The following is an 18,619-nucleotide window of genomic DNA, read 5'->3' on the forward strand; positions in this document are numbered from 1 at the left end:
CATAAAATACATATATGCAGTTACACTCGCATGCAAATACACATACACACAGATATACGCTCACATGCAAATACACACAGAAATACATTCGCGTCCAAATACACATGCGCAGACACACTCGCATTCAAAAATACAAATTGCACAGAAATACATGCAGATGCACATACACGCAGATATACACTTACATGCAAATACACACAGAAGTACACCCACATGCAAATACACACAGAAGTACACCCACATGCAAATACACACAGAAGTACACCCACATGCAAATACACACAGAAGTACACCCACATGCAAATACACAAAGAAGTACACCCACATGCAAATACACACAGAAGTACACCCACATGCAAATACACACAGAAGTACACTCACATGCAAATACACACAGAAGTACACCCACATGCAAATACACATATAAACAGACACACTCACATTCAAAAACACATATGCACACACATGTAGATATACATAGACGCACAAATACACTCATATATAAACAGTTATACATACTGAAGCAGACTTCTGAATATCATCCAGTAGGCCATCTGAAGACATGGAGAAGCAGCACACAACTGTGCGAAGGAAATGGTGGAGGAGGATTATAATCGGGTAAAGAAATGTATAATACGATATAAATAATATATACACATTTATTGGTTTATAAACACACTGTACACAGTTGGGTAAAAAGACAGCGAGAACAGGCATATGGAACTTCAGGCAGGACTGTTCACCAACACTGACATTTTCGAGAGATACAGCACATAACATTAACACCATGACAACACTCCGTGTACCTTGACACCATTGGTACTATTACATCTTCATCGCTGGATGTAAATCAGAAACTTAATCAACACATGGATCATTGGGATCAAATGCTGAGTAATCGAAAATAAATTATTGGCTGTTTTCAATTGATCCGGTTGCAAGTTTTACATACACTCATACAATGTGGGAGTGCATAAATATAGGAGGCAGTGAAGTTTTAATAATTAATATGTTCCTGCCCTGTCAGATGTCTCCACAATGAATAACATGGCGTCATCTATTACAAAGAATTAACAAATGAATGGCAAGCCTGGACAAATAATGTTCCACATATTCATCCTTATTCATAAAAAACGTGATCTTTTACATGCATTATATCTTCTACATGTGACTTTATTTTCTCATTCAAAGGAAGTTGCTACATCAAAGTTTTTCTTCCTGCCTAAACCTTATTATCCTCTCCTGGATTTGAACCTGGATACCTTAGTCCGAGGGCAAGCATCGTTACCAATAATCCACAGATAACACAGTTACAACGTCCTCATGTTATGTCAATTGAATGGCCCAGTAGCATTTTCCATAATTTCCCAATCTGTCCAGAAACTTATCTTAAATAATACTGTTTATCACCTTTTACAATAAATTATACTATAATCTTTTCGCTGTAAGAAAAATCCTAATGTAAACAATAGCACGTGACTGAAGTGAGGCTTCATTGGCCGCTGTTTGGCGCCATAGATTCTCAGTACGTGTTCCCGCCTACTGTTGTACATTCTGTTTCATGTTAAACATTTCCCGTTACTCGTCAAGTAGGCCTAACCTCACTACTGTGCATTCGTTTGCTTAGGAAACATTTACTTTATAATTACTGTAATTAAATTATTTTTAAGTCTTATGTCTTCACAAAGGACAGTTGAGGATACAGAAGCCATACCTCAGTACCACGTGCTTACGTGGACAACTACGAGCTTAAGTGACGCCAGCTTGTTACAAGAACAGACTACCTCGGTATTACTGTTGGTATTCATCCGCGTTCATAGTACATAACAAAATATAAAAGTAGCTTTTCTTTTACATAAAGTTTTACATATATGAGTGAAGTTAAATGTTTCATCGTATTTAACAACTAGAATTCAATTTTTTATTTTCAAATAATACAAGATTGTGGTTTCCAAATACGAACTATATTTTCCTGCGTCGTGTGAGTGTTTAGACTGGGAGCCAATCACAGGCATGACAGCAACGTGCTTGTGTTTACATTAGGATTTTTCTTACAGCGAAAACAGTATAGTAACTGTATGATGAAAAAAGATAGAAACAGAGGAAGTGAGGCAGGGAGGAAGGAGCAAAAAGGGAGAGAGTAAATTTGACAATTAATTAATCAAATTTGATAATCAAAATTATTAATTACCGAGGACTACATCTTAATTCGAACTGTTCTTGGCTTGAAAACGTTTTATTTAGGATGGGTCGTTATGACAACAGTATATAGCAACCAATCTGAAGCCACGATATCCTATGCTGTTGCCAACTTTTACATCTATTTGCTAGCTTGTTTCACTTCCATTCTATGTGTCCAATCTCGCCACTATATCATTCAAAATTGGGAGAACATAAATCCCTGCCCATTGGGGGATGGAGGGAAGTTTGCAATGTTAATTTAAAAGTAATACTTTTTAACTTTGTTCTAGAGTATGCCATTAGAAAAGTCCAAGATAACAGAAAGGTTTTGGAATTGAACGGGTTACATCAGCTGCTTGTCTATGCGGATGACGTGAATATGTTAGGAGAAAATCCACAAACGATTAGGGAAAACACGGGAATTTTACTTGAAGCAAGTAAAGTGATAGATTTGGAAGTAAATCCCGAAAAGACAAAGTATATGATTATGTCTCGTGACGAGAATATTGTACGAAATGGAAATATAAACATTGGAAATTTATCTTTTGAAGAGGTGGAGAAGTTCAAATATCTTGGAGCAACAGTAACAAATATAAATGATACTCGGGAGGAAATTAAACACAGAATAAATATGGGAAATGCCTGTTATTATTCGGTTGAGAAGCTTTTATCATCCAGTTTGCTGTCGAAAAATCTGAAAGTTAGAATTTATAAAACAGTTATATTACCAGTTATTCTGTATGGTTGTGAAACTTGGACTCTCACTTTGACAGAGGAACAGAGATTAAGGGTGTTTGAGAATAAGGTGCTTAGGAAAATATTTGGGACTGAGAGGGATGAAGTTACAGGAGAATGGAGAAAGTTACACAACACAGAACTGCACGCATTGTATTCTTAACCTGACATAATTAGGAACATTAAATCCAGACGTTTGAGATGGGTAGGGCATGTAGCACGTATGGGCGAATCCAGAAATGCATATAGAGTGTTAGTTGGGAGGCCGGAGGGAAAAATACCTTTGGGGAGGCCGAGACGTAGATGGGAAGATAACATTACAATGGATTTGAGGGAGGTGGAATATGATGATAGAGACTGGATTAATCTTGCTCAGGATAGGGACCAATGGCGGGCTTATGTGAGGGCGGCAATGAACCTCCGGGTTCCTTAAAAGCCAGTAAGTAAGTAAGTAAGGGGAGAAGGAAATTAAAAAAAACTGATCCAAGTATTACATGAAGATAAAGAGAGTAGTGAAATAAATTACAAAGTATCAGTGTTTTATACCCAAAAAATAAAAATTTAAAAGCAATACAAATGTATGTCGTGCAAGACATGTGATAAGCCATGGAAGAAAATTCTGTAATCAGTACTGTTCCCCAAAATCAGAACGTTCTATTTAATCACGAGAGAATACCAAATACTGATTTTAAATTTGGTATTTTCAGCAATTTATTCAGAAATACTGATAATATTTCTAATTTCTTTCGTTATAAAGACTGATAATATAAACAATATATTCGAATTACATAAAGACTACGCCTTTTCTTCACCTATCAACACATATCACATTTGAAAGAGTCAAATGAAGAAACATTTTGGAGTTTCTGCAGACAGGCCTGACAACACAGGACAAAGCCACAGGCTTCTCAAGGTTTCCGTCTCAGAAATGAACACTTCAGTGTTGCCACCACAAATTGTAAACCTGAAAAAAATTCATATCGAGTAAGTAGAGATCAGCACAATATGAAGAAAATTTTGTCAAAGTATGAACTAAACATTTCAATACCAAAATAGCTTCGTTCTTAAACTATTTGGAGCATATTGACAAATTATTTACAAAATAGATTTTACAGATTAGGTAATTGTCTATATTTAATACGCTACCAAATAAAACACAATAAATCTGCATACCACAATTACACACTTTGTCAGAAGCATTTAATTCTTACCTGGACGCAAGAATTAAGTAGAGCAAAACTGAAATTTTTTACACTGAAGAGAACAAAAGAAGTTCTTTCATATGCAGAACTCAGTACTGGTTACAACACAACACAAACAACTTTTCTGTATTGGCTGGCAAAAGATCACAGCCTACTAGATTCATTTTTATTTTATTGGGTTATTTTACGACGCTGTATCGACATCTAGGTTATTTAGCGTCTGAATGATATGAAGGTGATAATGCAGGTGAAATGAGTCGGGGTCCAGCACCGAAAGTTACCCAGCATTTGCTCGTATTGGGTTGAGGGAAAACCCCAGAAAAAACCTCAACCAGGTAACTTGCCCCGACCAGGATTCGAACCCGGGCCACCTGGTTTCGCGGCCAGACGCGCTGACTGTTACTCCACAGGTGTGGACTACTAGATTCATTCTGTTGTCATTACAAAGCTATTTGATCGCCGTATATTTTGTAGCAAGGAAGCCGTAACATAATCTCTTCTTCATCCATCACTTCTAATTAACTCAGATATTCAGTAAAGGTAAAAAGGTAAAGGTATCCCCATCACATGCCCTGAAGGCACTTGAGGGGCATGGAGGTAGAGCTCCATGCTTTCCATGACCTCGGCACTAGAATGAGGTGGTGTGGTCGGCACCACGCTCTGACCGCCTTTTACCCCCGGGAAAGACCCGGTACTCAATTTTATAGGAGGCTGAGTGAACCTCGGGGCCATTCTGAAAGTTTGGCAACGAGAAAAAATCCTGTCACCACCTGGGATCGAAACCCCGGACCTTCCAGTCCGTAGCCAGCTGCTCTACCAACTGAGCTACCCGGCTGTCCAGATATTCAGTGGAATCACTTTCATTATGTGCTACATGTACATGTACTATCACCTCAACTGAATTCTTAAATAATTTGTGCCACAAATTTTGAGATTGGTTAACCTGTGTTCATGTTGACTGGCTTGTATCCCAGATCACATATAGATTGCTCTTGCCTATGTTAAAATCGGTTGCACTTTGAAGAGAACAACCGTCAGGATCGCCACCCGTCCGCCGTAAACGAACATGAGATGGCAGTACAGTCGCTAATGCAATTCAAATGGGAGTTATGACGTGACTCCTTATGTAACAACTAGATGGCAGCATAGTAAACCTGACAAAAGTTGTTACCGTCAAAGCCTATAACGCCGAGCAATCTGGGTATATATGATCTAGGCTTATACTCATGAGAGAACATTATCGGTTAATTCTTACACAAATAACATCAGAATGCGTAATATCGACTTTACATATCATTGTTGAACAACATATTGATATGCATAGCAGTTTCCGTTCTCAGTTTATCGTGAATGAAAACACTTCACATTCACATCCTCTGTTCCAATTAACGTTCTGGTTCTCGTTTTATTGTGGACCAGCTATAACATTCTACAGTACATGCATTTCTGGATTCGCCCATACGTGCTACATGCCCTGCCCATCTCAAACGTCTAGATTTAATGTTCCTAATTATGTCAGGTGAAGAATACAATGCGTGCAGTTCTGCGTTGTGTAACTTTCTCCATTCTCCTGTAACTTCATCCCTTTTAGCCCCAAATATTTTCCTAAGTACCTTATTCTCAAACACCCTTAATCTCTGTTCCTCTGTCAAAGTGAGAGTCCAAGTTTCACAACCATACAGAACAACCGGTAATATAACTGTTTTATAAATTCTAACTTTCAGACCTTTTGACAGAAGACTAGATGACAAAAGCTTCTCAACCGAATAATAACAGGCATTTCCCATATTTATTCTGCGTTTAATTTCCTCCCAAGTGTCATTTAAATTTGTTACTGTTGCTCCAAGATATTTGAATTTTTCCACCTCTTCGAAGGATAAATCTCCAATTTTTATATTTCCATTTCGTACAATATTCTGGTCACGAGACATAATCATATACTTTCTCTTTTCGGGATTTACTTCCAACCCTATCGCTCTACTTGCTTCAACAAGAATTTCCGCGTTTTCCCTAATTGTTTGTGGATTTTCTCCTAACATATTCACGTCATCCACATAGACAAGAAGCTGATGTAACCCGTTCAATTCCAAACCTTCTGTGTTATCCTGAACTTTCCTAATGGCATATTCTAGAGCGAAGTTAAAAAGTAAAGGTGATAGTGCATCTCCTTGCTTTAGCCCGCAGTGAATTGGAAACGCATCAGACAGAAACTGACCTATACGGACTCTGCTGTAAGTTTGATTGACACACATTTTAATTAATCGAACTAGTTTCTTGGGAATACCAAATTCAATAAGAATATTATATAAAACTTCTCTCTTAACTGAGTCATATGCTTTTTTGAAATCAATGAATAACTGATGTACTGTACCCTTATACTGCCATTTTTTCTCCATTATCTGTCGAATACAAAAAATCTGATCAATAGTCGATCTATTACGTCTAAAACCACACTGATGGTCCCCAATAATTTCATCTACATATGGAGTTAATCTTCTCAAAAGGATATTCGACAAAATTTTGTACGACGTCAACAAAAGTGATATTCCTCGAAAGTTACTACAGTTAGTCTTGTCCCCCTTCTATGTTAAAGCATAGGGGTACATATCAACGGACATATTCTACAGTTGAGCCGAACAGAATATTAGCTTATTTATAAAAAATAACACCTGCTGAACTTGACTACACTTTTGAAATATTCATAACAACACGAAACAATTTGTAATCGTAATAATACGAACCCACCGGACAAAGAGATGGACTATGGGTAATTTGACGGCCATACTAGTACACCTTTTTGGTTCCACCATTTCCAGCTTATGGCCCGGGGTTGGTACTATGATTAAAAATACTCTGGGCTGATAGTTGTTTGTTTGGAACCCATTGTCATGGTAACCGTAAAAATCAACAGTCTACAGCCAACTACATCACAATTGTAACACCTATTTTCTAGTTATTTCGCCTGTATTTCACGTGTTCTGCATAAGTTTTTATTTTGTCCTCGATTCCCCTGTGATCTCCTAACTGTATTTGGTGTTTGTATGTGTAGTTCACGAATACACAATATCAGAAAATTGTTAAAATCTTTTAATATCATCATTATAATCATCATGATGGTTCTGATAATCCGGCCTCTTCTATTTTCAGGAATTGGTGCATCAAGAACTTATATCATATTTAAAATGAACGAAATTCTGAAGTTTTTTTATGAACTATAGGTCTAAATCCTAACATCTACATCGAGTTCACACAACTACACACACATGTAATGCTCTTTATGATTTAATAATGCTTCTCTGAAGTGTCAAGTTCGATGTAATCTCAATCAAAATTTTCTACCAAAATACGAGTATGAATGCTACAATATTACCTACCACAGAGCGGAGCTAAGTGTCTGAATTCGTGCTGGTGTCTTTGCTATCACATTGCTCAACAGCATCGTCTTCATCCCCTCCAGTCTTCTCAACAGCACCTTTCCTAGATGGCAGCACCTGTAAAAATGCCTCTTTCCAAGACTGTCCTGCCGTCACAGCCAAGAGGATTTCGAACACTAAAAAGAAAGGAAATTCGCGTGTATTAATGGTAGGAAGTCCAAGCCAAAGACTTGGCACTATTTCCAGAAGAAAAAACACTCAGCAGTTCCAGAATTGAAGTGTGAAAGTGGGAATGAAATGTGAAGTATGTGATAAAGGTTGTTTATCCAAGATTGTTTAATAATGCCCATTTATTTACACTTACTTCACCATGGTAACGACATTGATTAGTGCAGCATTTAATGTTAAATTTACTTAAAAAAAAAATCACACATTAACATAACGTGTGTTCATTTCAAAACTTCCCACCTTTTATAATTTTAGATGTGCAAGATTTTGAGAAAAAAACACGTTCATTAAGTTTTCGAGGTGGAAAATCACTGCTGATTGAATTTCCTGTTTCACCCCTTCACCCCAACCCTCTTTTTCGAATTTAAATTACACCCCCTATCTTCAGACACATCATTTTAAGGGGTTTACAAATTATGTATACTATACTATAATATTATCTTTTTTATTTCAATACAACCCACAGACTGAAATCAGCAAAGAATTGTATTTTTGCAATCTTTTTGACATTCTGGGACAAATACAATTCAAGTCAGAACACAGGATACACCATTAAAATCCAGAACAATCCTGGAAATTCCAGGATGTCTGGCAACCCTGCTTAGATCATATCACGTGTTTGGATCTTTGGGTACTTATCAGTAGGCTGTGAACTATTGTTGTGATTCTATTTCTATTGTCATTTGTTATAATAATGGTTTGTAATCATTTTTAAACCCCCAATCATACTATTTCTATTAATTAAATGATAATGGACTTTGTTATTATAGTGAAGATAAAACAAAATATAAAAAAGAAATAAATGTTAATTCTACAAATGATTTTATTGTGTATACTTCATTTTCGAAAGGACAAAATTAAAAAAAAAAATTTTTAAAGGACATTTCTGTAGTATTGTGTTTCATTTTAAATACATAGCTTGTATCACACGTTTTCTATTGTTCACTAGCTACCAATGCGACAAGTACAAAGAAGCTTACCATGGTCAATTGTCAAGACTTTACGACTCTTCATCTCCAAAAACTCTCCTATTGGCAGCTGCCCATGACTCACTCCCTTCTCCTGTGCCAGCCTGTGACACAATCCCTGCAACAAAACACAATTGTTGTTTTGAGAATGTTCATTTCTCTCAAGTACATTTCAAGGAGCTATGTTATATGAGTAGCTTAATATCAAAGATGGACATCTGACCTCAATCGAAATTTAGATAGCTGTGGTTTTTTATACAATTTTTCATGCTCTTTCCAGTTATAGTGAAACCATATGCAAACTCTAACACTACATTTATAAAATAAATTGTGTTAAATATTACAAAGAACACTGTGAATTAAAAAATTGCCTCTAGATCAAAACTATGGAGATGACAAATGTCCGTCTTTGATATTAAACTACTCATATATTACTACAAGAAAAGTATATTTCACTACTTTCTTTGTAATTTTTTTTCCAATTTTTCCATGACCAGTTTCATTCTTAGTTGCAATATTCCTAGGTTCAACTACAGAAAAACGAATAGGTGACTCATTTACAATTTTAACAAATATTCCATTTTACAACAAAATTTAATGACACTATTAACAAAAGACATGAGTTCCTGGAAATAAAGTTCACTAAATTACGTGTTTAATGTGGCCTCTATTGTGGTAAACAACTTCTTCAAGGAAAGTGCACATATTTTTGGAATTTAGACTTCCTACTGCTGAACAAAAAATGGTAAGTCAGATTTTGTGTTCTTAAGTTTTACCAGTCACCTATACCAATCGGTTTTGGCATTCAGTATCATGAATATCTTGAAAAATAATGTGAGAAATAATTTAAGCATGGGAACAATAAAATCTGAATTTTATACTCGGGAAAATTTTAAATTTAGGTGTGGCTTATCACTTTATAGGAGAAGAAAAAGAAGTTTTTAAGGCTGTGGTATCAAGCTCAAAATACAAAATTAAAAAGTGCATTTTGGAATGCTGAAGCAAGATTTTTTCTAAATTTATTATTATTATTATTATTATTATTATTATTATTATTATTATTATTATTATTATTGGCGGCCGGGTAGCTCAGTTGGTAGAGCAGCTGGCTACGGACTGGAAGGTCCGGGGTTCGATCCCAGGTGGTGACAGGATTTTTTCTCGTTGCCAAACTTTCAGAATGGCCCCGAGGTTCACTCAGCCTCCTATAAAATTGAGTACCGGGTCTTTCCCGGGGGTAAAAGGCGGTCAGAGCGTGATGCCGACCACACCACCTCATTCTAGTGCCGAGGTCATGGAAAGCATGGGGCTCTACCTCCATGCCCCCCAAGTGCCTTCATGGCATGTTACGGGGATACCTTTACCTTTTTTTATTATTATTATTATTTTTTTATTATTATTTTTTTTTGTTCATATCATAAAGCAGATTCTGTATTTAGTATATCTTCTATATATATATATATATATATATATATATATAATTTGAACTTGTAATGGAAATTACAGGAAAACGGCTGAACGGATTTTAATGAGAGACCCCTCATTTTCATGCCTGGCATCCAAAGTTTTTCGGAAAAGTAGTAGTTTTCAGTGAAATGTCAATTTTCCTACATAATTTTCCTATTTTCCAAAATCCATCTGTTGTCAGTTTTGAGAATTAAGTTTATTGAATCACGGCCGACTTGATTGAATTTCAGAACAAAACACGCACTACAATAAACAATAGGCTATTACACGAAGGCCATGACCTGCAGGATTGCCGACATATTTAGAGCTCAATTCAATTTGTTATTAAAAACTGATTCTGCAGTGTATAATTTTCTGAGTACAGCTGTGTATTGGATATTCAAATCTACGAAACTTGAAGTCGTTTGATGACATTATTACCATTAGAAATTAAATATTATTGTAGTTAATATCATGATGCATCTATTTTTCATTAATTGTACATAATACAGATGCTATATTCATGACATGAAAGTGAAACGTTTTGTGGTTATGTAAGTAAATGTAGAGAATATATTAATTTAGATCTTCATTTCTATAATTTACTGAGTGGCTGCTATATATAACTAAAAAACTTAAGTAAGATAATAATATTGTTATTAAAAATCAAATATTTATACTTATTAACCCAGTGGGGTTGGGTCTTTTCCATATACTTAATGGCGGTGTAGTGTAGATATTGATATGTGTCATTGTCTTCAGTATTGGCTCGAGAGAGCGCAAAAATTACAGTTCCTAAGGAAAGATCAAAAGGTATTACTTACTAATAAAATAAAAGGCCTAGAAAATTTTGTACTCTCCAGATTATTTCAGCAAGATCTCTTAGTAGGATAAAATGATTTTACGCTCTACATTTCAAGTTCTACATGCAGCAGCTATACGAAAATGCTATTGTTCGAAAGCTTAGCAAACCTGACATTTTTTTAACTTTTGCCTACAATCCACAATGACCTGAAATAGCTACTGCTATCGTCCTGACATTGATACTTGCGTTTTCGCGTTTGAACTCAAAAACTGAAGTTGGATAGGTTCAAGAAAAAGCATTTGGCCTAAAAAATCCATTCAGAGGGAGTATGTTTCATTATTATGGAAGCAAATAACTATCAAAAAGACAAGTATTCTTAATTGAAAATAAATCTGAAAAATTTTTATTTGAATGTCTAACGAACTTAGTTTGCAGCAGTATTTGGTGCACAAGCCACTAGTTATATATATTCATCCAAACTTGCGTGTGTAAAACGGCCGGTAATTTTATTTACCAGAGTTGGTAACCCTATTTATGTACTATCTATCAAAAGGCATATATGCAAAGCTCACCAAAAACTGAAACAAACCAAATCTAACATGTCACTGATCCTCGCTATTACGGAAACTTGCTTAATTTATTTTTGCAGATAATATCTGTAAAGTTATATCCCAGATCACATATAGAATGCTTTCTATGCCCAAGGTTGCGGGTTCGATCCCGGGCCAGGTCGATGGCATTTAAGTGTGCTTAAATGCGACAGGCTCATGTCAGTAGATTTACTGGCATGTAAAAGAACTCCTGTGGGACAAAATTCCGGCACATCTGGCGACGCTGATATGACCTCTGCAGTTGCGAGCGTCGTTAAATAAAAAACATAACATATAGAATGCTCAATCCTATGTTAAAATCAGTTGCACTTTGAAGAGAACAACCGCCAGGATCGCCACCTGTCCACCATAAACGAACACGAGATGGCAGTACAGTCACTAATGCAATTCAAATGGGAGTTATGACGTGACTCCTTATGTAATAACTAGATGGCAGCATAGTAAACCCAACAAAAGTTGTTACCACCAAAGCCTAAGCAATCTGGGTATATATGATCTAGGGTTATATCCTCTCTCAGTTTCATTTCATCATGAAATAACGCAACACAAATGGTGTCAGTCCCGTGTATGATGTGTAGTGAGATTGAAGATTCAATAAAACTCTTTAGCACACAACTCACCTTATGTGAATTATGGTCCACAAGCCCTCCTATTATGTACACTTTGTCTCCTTCCAGTGTAGAAATGACGTTGTCCGACTCACTCGTCAAGTAAACCACGTCTTTGGATTCGAAGACATCTGAGTAGCTCTCACTAAGGAAATTTACCTGAAAATTTATACTCAAATATAAAATACAACATCAGCTGCTTGTCTATGCGGATGACGTGAATATGTTAGGAGAAAATCCACAAACGATTAGGGAAAACGCGGGAATTTTACTGGAAGCAAGTAAAGAGCTAGGTTTGGAAGTAAATCCCGAAAAGACAAAGTATATGATTATGACTCGTGACGAGAATATTGTACGAAATGGAAATATAAAAATTGGAAATTTATCTTTTGAAGAGGTGGAGAAGTTCAAATATCTTGGAGCAACAGTAACAAATATAAATGATACTCGGGAGGAAATTAAACACAGAATAAATATGGGAAATGCGTGTTATTATTCGGTTGAGAAGCTTTTATCATCTAGTCTGCTGTCAAAAAATCTGAAAGTTGGAATTTATAAAACAGTTATATTACCGGTTGTTCTGTATGGTTGTGAAACTTGGACTCTCACTTTGAGAGAGGAACATAGGTTAAGGGTGTTTGAGAATAAGGTGCTTAGGAAAATATTTGGGGCTAAGAGGGATGAAGTTACAGGAGAATGGAGAAAGTTACACAACGCAGAACTGCACGCATTGTATTCTTCACCTGACATAATTAGGGACATTAAATCCAGACGTTTGAGATGGGCAGGGCATGTAGCACATATGGGCAAATCCAGAAATGCATATAGAGTGTTAGTTGGAAGGCCAGAGGGAAAAAGACCTTTAGGGAGGCAGAGACGTAGATGGGAAGATAATATTAAAATGGATTTGAGGGAGGTGGGATATGATGATAGAGAATGGATTAATCTTGCTCAGGATAGGGACCAACAGCGGGCTTATGTGAAGGCGGCAATGAACCTGCGGATTCCTTAAAAGCTACGTTTTTCCCAAAACCATTCTGATACGTCATTACCTAGACAATTCATGAATATATCTTTCTAAACATAGAGGATTCCCTCTGCAATCTCTTGCTTCATTCATGTTGCTTTGGCGAAGAAGCAATAAACTGTTCTATGAGAAATAACTCTATTAAGACCTGGGAACCAAAGGGAAACGTGAACACATACTCAATTCATTCACACTTAAATGTAACTTTAACATTTAATAACTATGTACTATAAAAAGAACGGTATTTATTTCATGCACTGACAACTTACATCCCAGTTCATGTATCCCGAATGTTTCTCCATTTCTTCCTTTGATTTTCCATTGAAGCTTGTCACGTAAAACTGCATTGGATTTTTTGCTCTCCTGTTAAGGCTGTAACATCGTAACAGTTGCTTGATACACTTTCCAATTTCCTAGGATAACAAAACAAAGTAACATTGATACGATATTGCTATTTTATTTTAGTGCTAGACACAAAAGTTCTGTTGCAGCCTAAATACAATATGATGCCAATGTGTGAGGTTATGTTAGATTATCAGATGGCAAGTTTATACCGACACTAATGAAAATAATGTGCGAATTAATTTACATTCACAAAATAAATACTAAATACTACACCTGAGTTAAAATATCACTTATACCTTGCCATTCATTAGTTCATCGAACGATAAATCTATTGCTACACGAACTGTACAATTGCTTTGCGACATTTTTGAATGTTTAAGTTCCTTTCTAGATGGTCCCAATTTAACATTATTAAGGCGTGCTTGTAGTTTCTTCTCTTTCAGTCGCTCTTTTTCTTTGGCCCTAAGAAATAACAAAACAATATTAATGAAAACATCAAGACAATGAATTATAAATTGAATTCACGAAACTTATACATAACCTATATTTTGCATTAGTTCTTACCTTTTCAAGGGCTTATAAGCTAACCATTTCTCCTTTTTTCTCAGTTTCTTGAGTTGTCTTTTTGAAAGCGTAGATGCTTCTGTCTCTTCGTTCTCCGTAGAGCAAATTGTTTCGTTTTCCCCATTTGTTTGCTTGTCGTTTTCAACGTGTTCTAGTTTCATTCTCTTTTCTGCAGGTTCCTCTTCATTATCAACTACCGGTTCAGGCTCAGTTGAAATACCTGTTTTATGTGTTAGAGAACGCCCATCTGAAGACATTTCACGAACATGTGCTCCACATCCACGTGCGTTACGAGCGCGGATCTGACATACCTACTCACATCAGCTGATCATTGTGCGCACAGCTGGTTGATAAGTTTGCGTACAAGCCGTTGCTTACGTAAGCAACGATACAGGCTCTTAAAACTTGCGCAAAAAGACAGAAGATGGCTCATGATGATATTATTATTATGATTATTATTATTATTATTATTATCGGTATACGAAGAAAATTGCATATTGTATTAAAATGAAAGCTGCGAACGTTTTTCTGAAAATAACTGGGACAGACAGACCTGCAGATTATAAAATATGAAGATAAAATAATGTGTATTGTTTCTAATAGACATTTCAACTATTGACCAAATGTTTTTAGTTTTAATGTACTGTATTTTATATTTTATTCGGGCAGCTGGGTAGCTCGGTTGGTAGAGGAACTGCCTTCAGGGGCGAATGCTAGTCACGAAAGTTAGGCTTGCTCTTTTATTCATAGAGGAAGATGGGAGGATATAATAATTCATAATTAATAAAAATAATTAGATCCACATAAATAATTTATTTTATAATTATGAAATCATTATGAGTCATGGGTCATATTCGCTTATGAGATGTAGAAGTTCGATATGATATAACAAACATGGCCAACAAAACAGTTTATTTAGTGTTTTCGACCCTGCCAACCAATGCACATTGTTGTATTGAGCTGCACTGAACGAGCGCACATATTCTCTATTATGTCTGTCTTCTCTTGAATAGTCCTTCGGGAAATGGATTTAATAATGTTTCAATAACACACAATTCCGAACTCATTGCAATACTTCAAATTAGTGTTTAAGAATAATACATGCAGCAGCTAACACATGCATTCCGCTCATACAATTACATTGCACTCGCAAGTCACAATACTGCTCTGTGTAACGTTAAATAGTCGTTGGTGTAGCTCTCGGACCAGAGCTTCAAACAACATATAACAGAAGCATGTGCGCCTAGGACGGACTGAGGAGGAAGGCACTTGCGCGCGCATCATATTCTCGCTGTTTCTACGTCTTTCCTGTAGCTCCGAGAAACGAGCAATCGTTGCGATACTTGCGGTGTGCAACCTGCGGATGGTATTACGCCTATACAATATTCCAAAAATCATGATAAATTTTAATGTACGTAATCCCATTTTGAGAAATACACATTCTACGAAAATAGTGGGCTTGCGCAGCAAGCATAGCATGCCCTGAGAAATCGCCCCTGCTGCTTATGGATTGGAAGGTCTGGGGTTTGATACAGGATGGTGGTGGGGGTTTCCTGTTGCCAAACGTCCCGAATGGCCCTGAGGTTCACTCAAGACTACTAAATTGAGTATCGGGTCTTTCCTGGGGGTAAAAGGCAGTCGGAGTGAGCTGCCGACCACCCCATCTCATTCTAGTGTCGAGGTCAAGAAAGTATGGGGCTCTATGTACCTCCATGCTCCACCAAGTGTCTTCATGGCAAGTGAAGGGGCTACCTTTATCTTTCATATTTTATTTGCGCCGTAGCAGCATGGCCTAAATAGATAGGTTTACATTACGCGCAACTGTTTCGCGAGAATGATTCGTCCGACAGCTGTTTCGCCCTTCCTGTTTACACTGAGTGTAACGTTGCGCGGAACAGGCACGAAAGAAGGTGAGCAGTCAGTTTGGGTGAAAGACAGCCATGTCGTCGTGTTCTGTAGTTGTACTTCCGAATGCTGCATCTGTGTTCGCGGTCATGACAACGCTGTATTTGAACAAGAAAACGAAAGAACGTCGCCACTGGTGGAGCAAGGAATGGAAATATGGGGACCAACTTATGAGGGAGTTGAGACCAGTGAATAGGGATTATAAAGAATGGACACTTCGCGTCGGTACCTTTGATGTAGCCGGACTGATTTCAATGACCTTCAAGCCAGCTAGAGCGCGAGATTCTGCTTTCTCCCTAGAGTTGGCGCTGACATCACACCAGCTAGCAGTCGACACAGCGGAAATATAACACATTCAATTAATACATCTAGGTACATTATGTACTCAAATAAAATAAATTGGACCGATGAAATAATAAATCTGTCATTAACTGTAATGTCTAGACTCTAGAGTTCCTTTATAATGAGAGTTGAGACGTTGACCCCAACAACAATTAAAATATGTAATGATTTGATAGCACTGAAAATGGAAAAACAAAACTCTTATGAGAAGTAAAACCATATACCTATATTATATTATATACAAAATTGACGCACCATTATCATTTTTCTTTTTCCTTCTTAGCTTTCATTGATTCTTTACTTGAAATTTTTTTTTTTCTTCTGTAAACTGCCATTGTTTGTTTATTTGTTTGACTTTTTTCTTACCCTTTTAGCTCTCATCTTCTATTTGTTCTTGTATTGTTTTGTATGCTTTGTCTAATGGCAGCCTCTAATTTGAGGAAGCTCTGATAAATAAATAAACGAATTTTATACATAATTTTCTAATGTATTATATTATTTTATAATATAATTTATTATATCTGAAATATAAAAAAAATATTATTACAACTAGTTCGTCACTGAGAAATAAGGAAAAGCTGTTAACTTGAATTTATTTGAAGCAAAGCGTTACTGGGTTATGCAATAAGGTAGGCGATGTTTGGATCCTGTGTCTCAACTCTATTCTCAATTGTTATCTTAGTGTATGCTCGATTACACTAACCTCTAGCGCTTGAAAGTGGAACTAAACGCTGGCGCACAGAGAAGCAAAACACAGGAAAATTCGCTCAGTGTCCATTCTTTATAATCCCTATTTGCTGTTGAGATGGGCCACTGAAGGATCGGGCTCATTTCCTTCCACACATCCTGTCTTTTTGCCCCATTATGATGGGTTTTGTCTTTTGGATCCTACAAAAACGAATGATTTTTTGTACAATCTTAGATTTTTTGTACAATTCGATGAAGTGGATGCTTTCCTCCTGGTTCATTTTCTCGCAAGCAACAAGTATCGGTGGTCACACTACACGAAACGGGAGTAGCGAGGCTCTTTGATGCGCGTCCAAAACCGACTGTGAGGTGGCAACAAGTTTCGGGGTGGGGGCCACATCTTGCGCATAGTGCAAAAGCACCTTTAGGGTATGAACACGTTGAGGATGAAAGAATGGTTGGGAGAGTACCAGGGAGTTTTGGTGGGGGAAATGAATTGCTAGAATCATATGACACCACACCCGTTGACTCATGGCTCTGCTTTCTTATCAGCAAGTGGTAAGCTCCTAGAATGATGTCCGTCGTTCTTTCTGGCTTGCAGCGCAAGCCTCGGCTTGTTGCAGAGTTGACTGTGGATAGTCTATGGATCAGATGGTGACGTTTCTAATTAGTATGGAAGACTTTTGTTAATTATTTGTAACTTTACTTATGTAGTCATGCTTTTTAATTTACACAAATTTCTGTTTATTTTAAACTATAAGCATTTGGTTGTCTCAACTTTCAACTTATAACTCAGAAACTATAAAGATTTTCAGCAGCGGTAACTTTTAAAAGTAATTTCCATCCTTTTTCAACATTTCTCTAGTTTTGACACATTCTACTCAATCTAAGGTGAAAAACATCTGCTTACCAACTTTTGAAGCAAGTAAAGAGATAGGTTTGGAAGTAAATCCCAAAAAGACAAAGTATATGATTATGTCTCGTGACCAGAATATTGTACGAAATGGAAATATAAAAATTGGAGATTTATCTTTTGAAGAGGTGGAAAAATTCAAATATCTTGGAGCAACAGTAACAAATATAAATGATACTCGGGAGGAAATTAAACGCAGAATAAACATGGGAAATATCTGTTATTATTCGGTTGAGAAGCTTTTATCATCTAGTCTGCTGTCAAAAAATCTGAAAGTTAGAATTTATAGAACAGTTAACTTATATTACCGATTGTTCTGTATGGTTGTGAAACTTGGACTCTCACTTTGAGAGAGGAACAGAGATTAAGGGTGTTTGAGAATAAGGTGCTTAGGAAAATATCTGGGGCTAAGAGGGATGAAGTTACAGGAGAATGGAGAAAGTTACACAACACAGAACTGCACGCATTGTATTCTTCACTTGACGTAATTAGGAACATTAAATCCAGACGTTTGAGATGGGCAGGGCATGTAGCACGTATGGGCGAATCCAGAAATGCATATAGAGTGTTAGTTGGGAGGCTGGAGGGGAAAAGACCTTTGGGGAGGCCGAGACGTAGATGGGAAGATAATATTAAAATGGATTTGAGGGAGGTGGGATATGATGATAGAGAGTGGAT

The 18,619-nt window shown here is 36.7% G+C and overlaps 1 protein-coding gene across 1 annotated transcript; it reads right to left on the bottom strand.

The window, feature by feature from the left end:
• Positions 1-641: 641 nt before the first annotated feature.
• LOC138700982 (tRNA methyltransferase 10 homolog A) lies at positions 642-18,100 on the bottom strand. The gene is made up of 7 exons (XM_069827439.1): positions 14,095-18,100; positions 13,827-13,992; positions 13,455-13,598; positions 12,171-12,317; positions 8,701-8,806; positions 7,493-7,668; positions 642-3,880 (listed from the first exon to the last, which is right to left on the bottom strand). The coding sequence occupies exons 1-6, from the start codon at positions 14,349-14,351 to the stop codon at positions 7,505-7,507; spliced, it is 984 nt and encodes a 327-aa protein (XP_069683540.1). The 5' UTR covers positions 14,352-18,100; the 3' UTR covers positions 642-3,880; positions 7,493-7,504.
• Positions 18,101-18,619: the final 519 nt, after the last annotated feature.

The sequence above is a fragment of the Periplaneta americana genome, chromosome 6 (assembly GCF_040183065.1).
Source record: "Periplaneta americana isolate PAMFEO1 chromosome 6, P.americana_PAMFEO1_priV1, whole genome shotgun sequence".
In the NCBI taxonomy this organism is placed as follows: Eukaryota; Metazoa; Arthropoda; class Insecta; order Blattodea; family Blattidae; genus Periplaneta; species Periplaneta americana.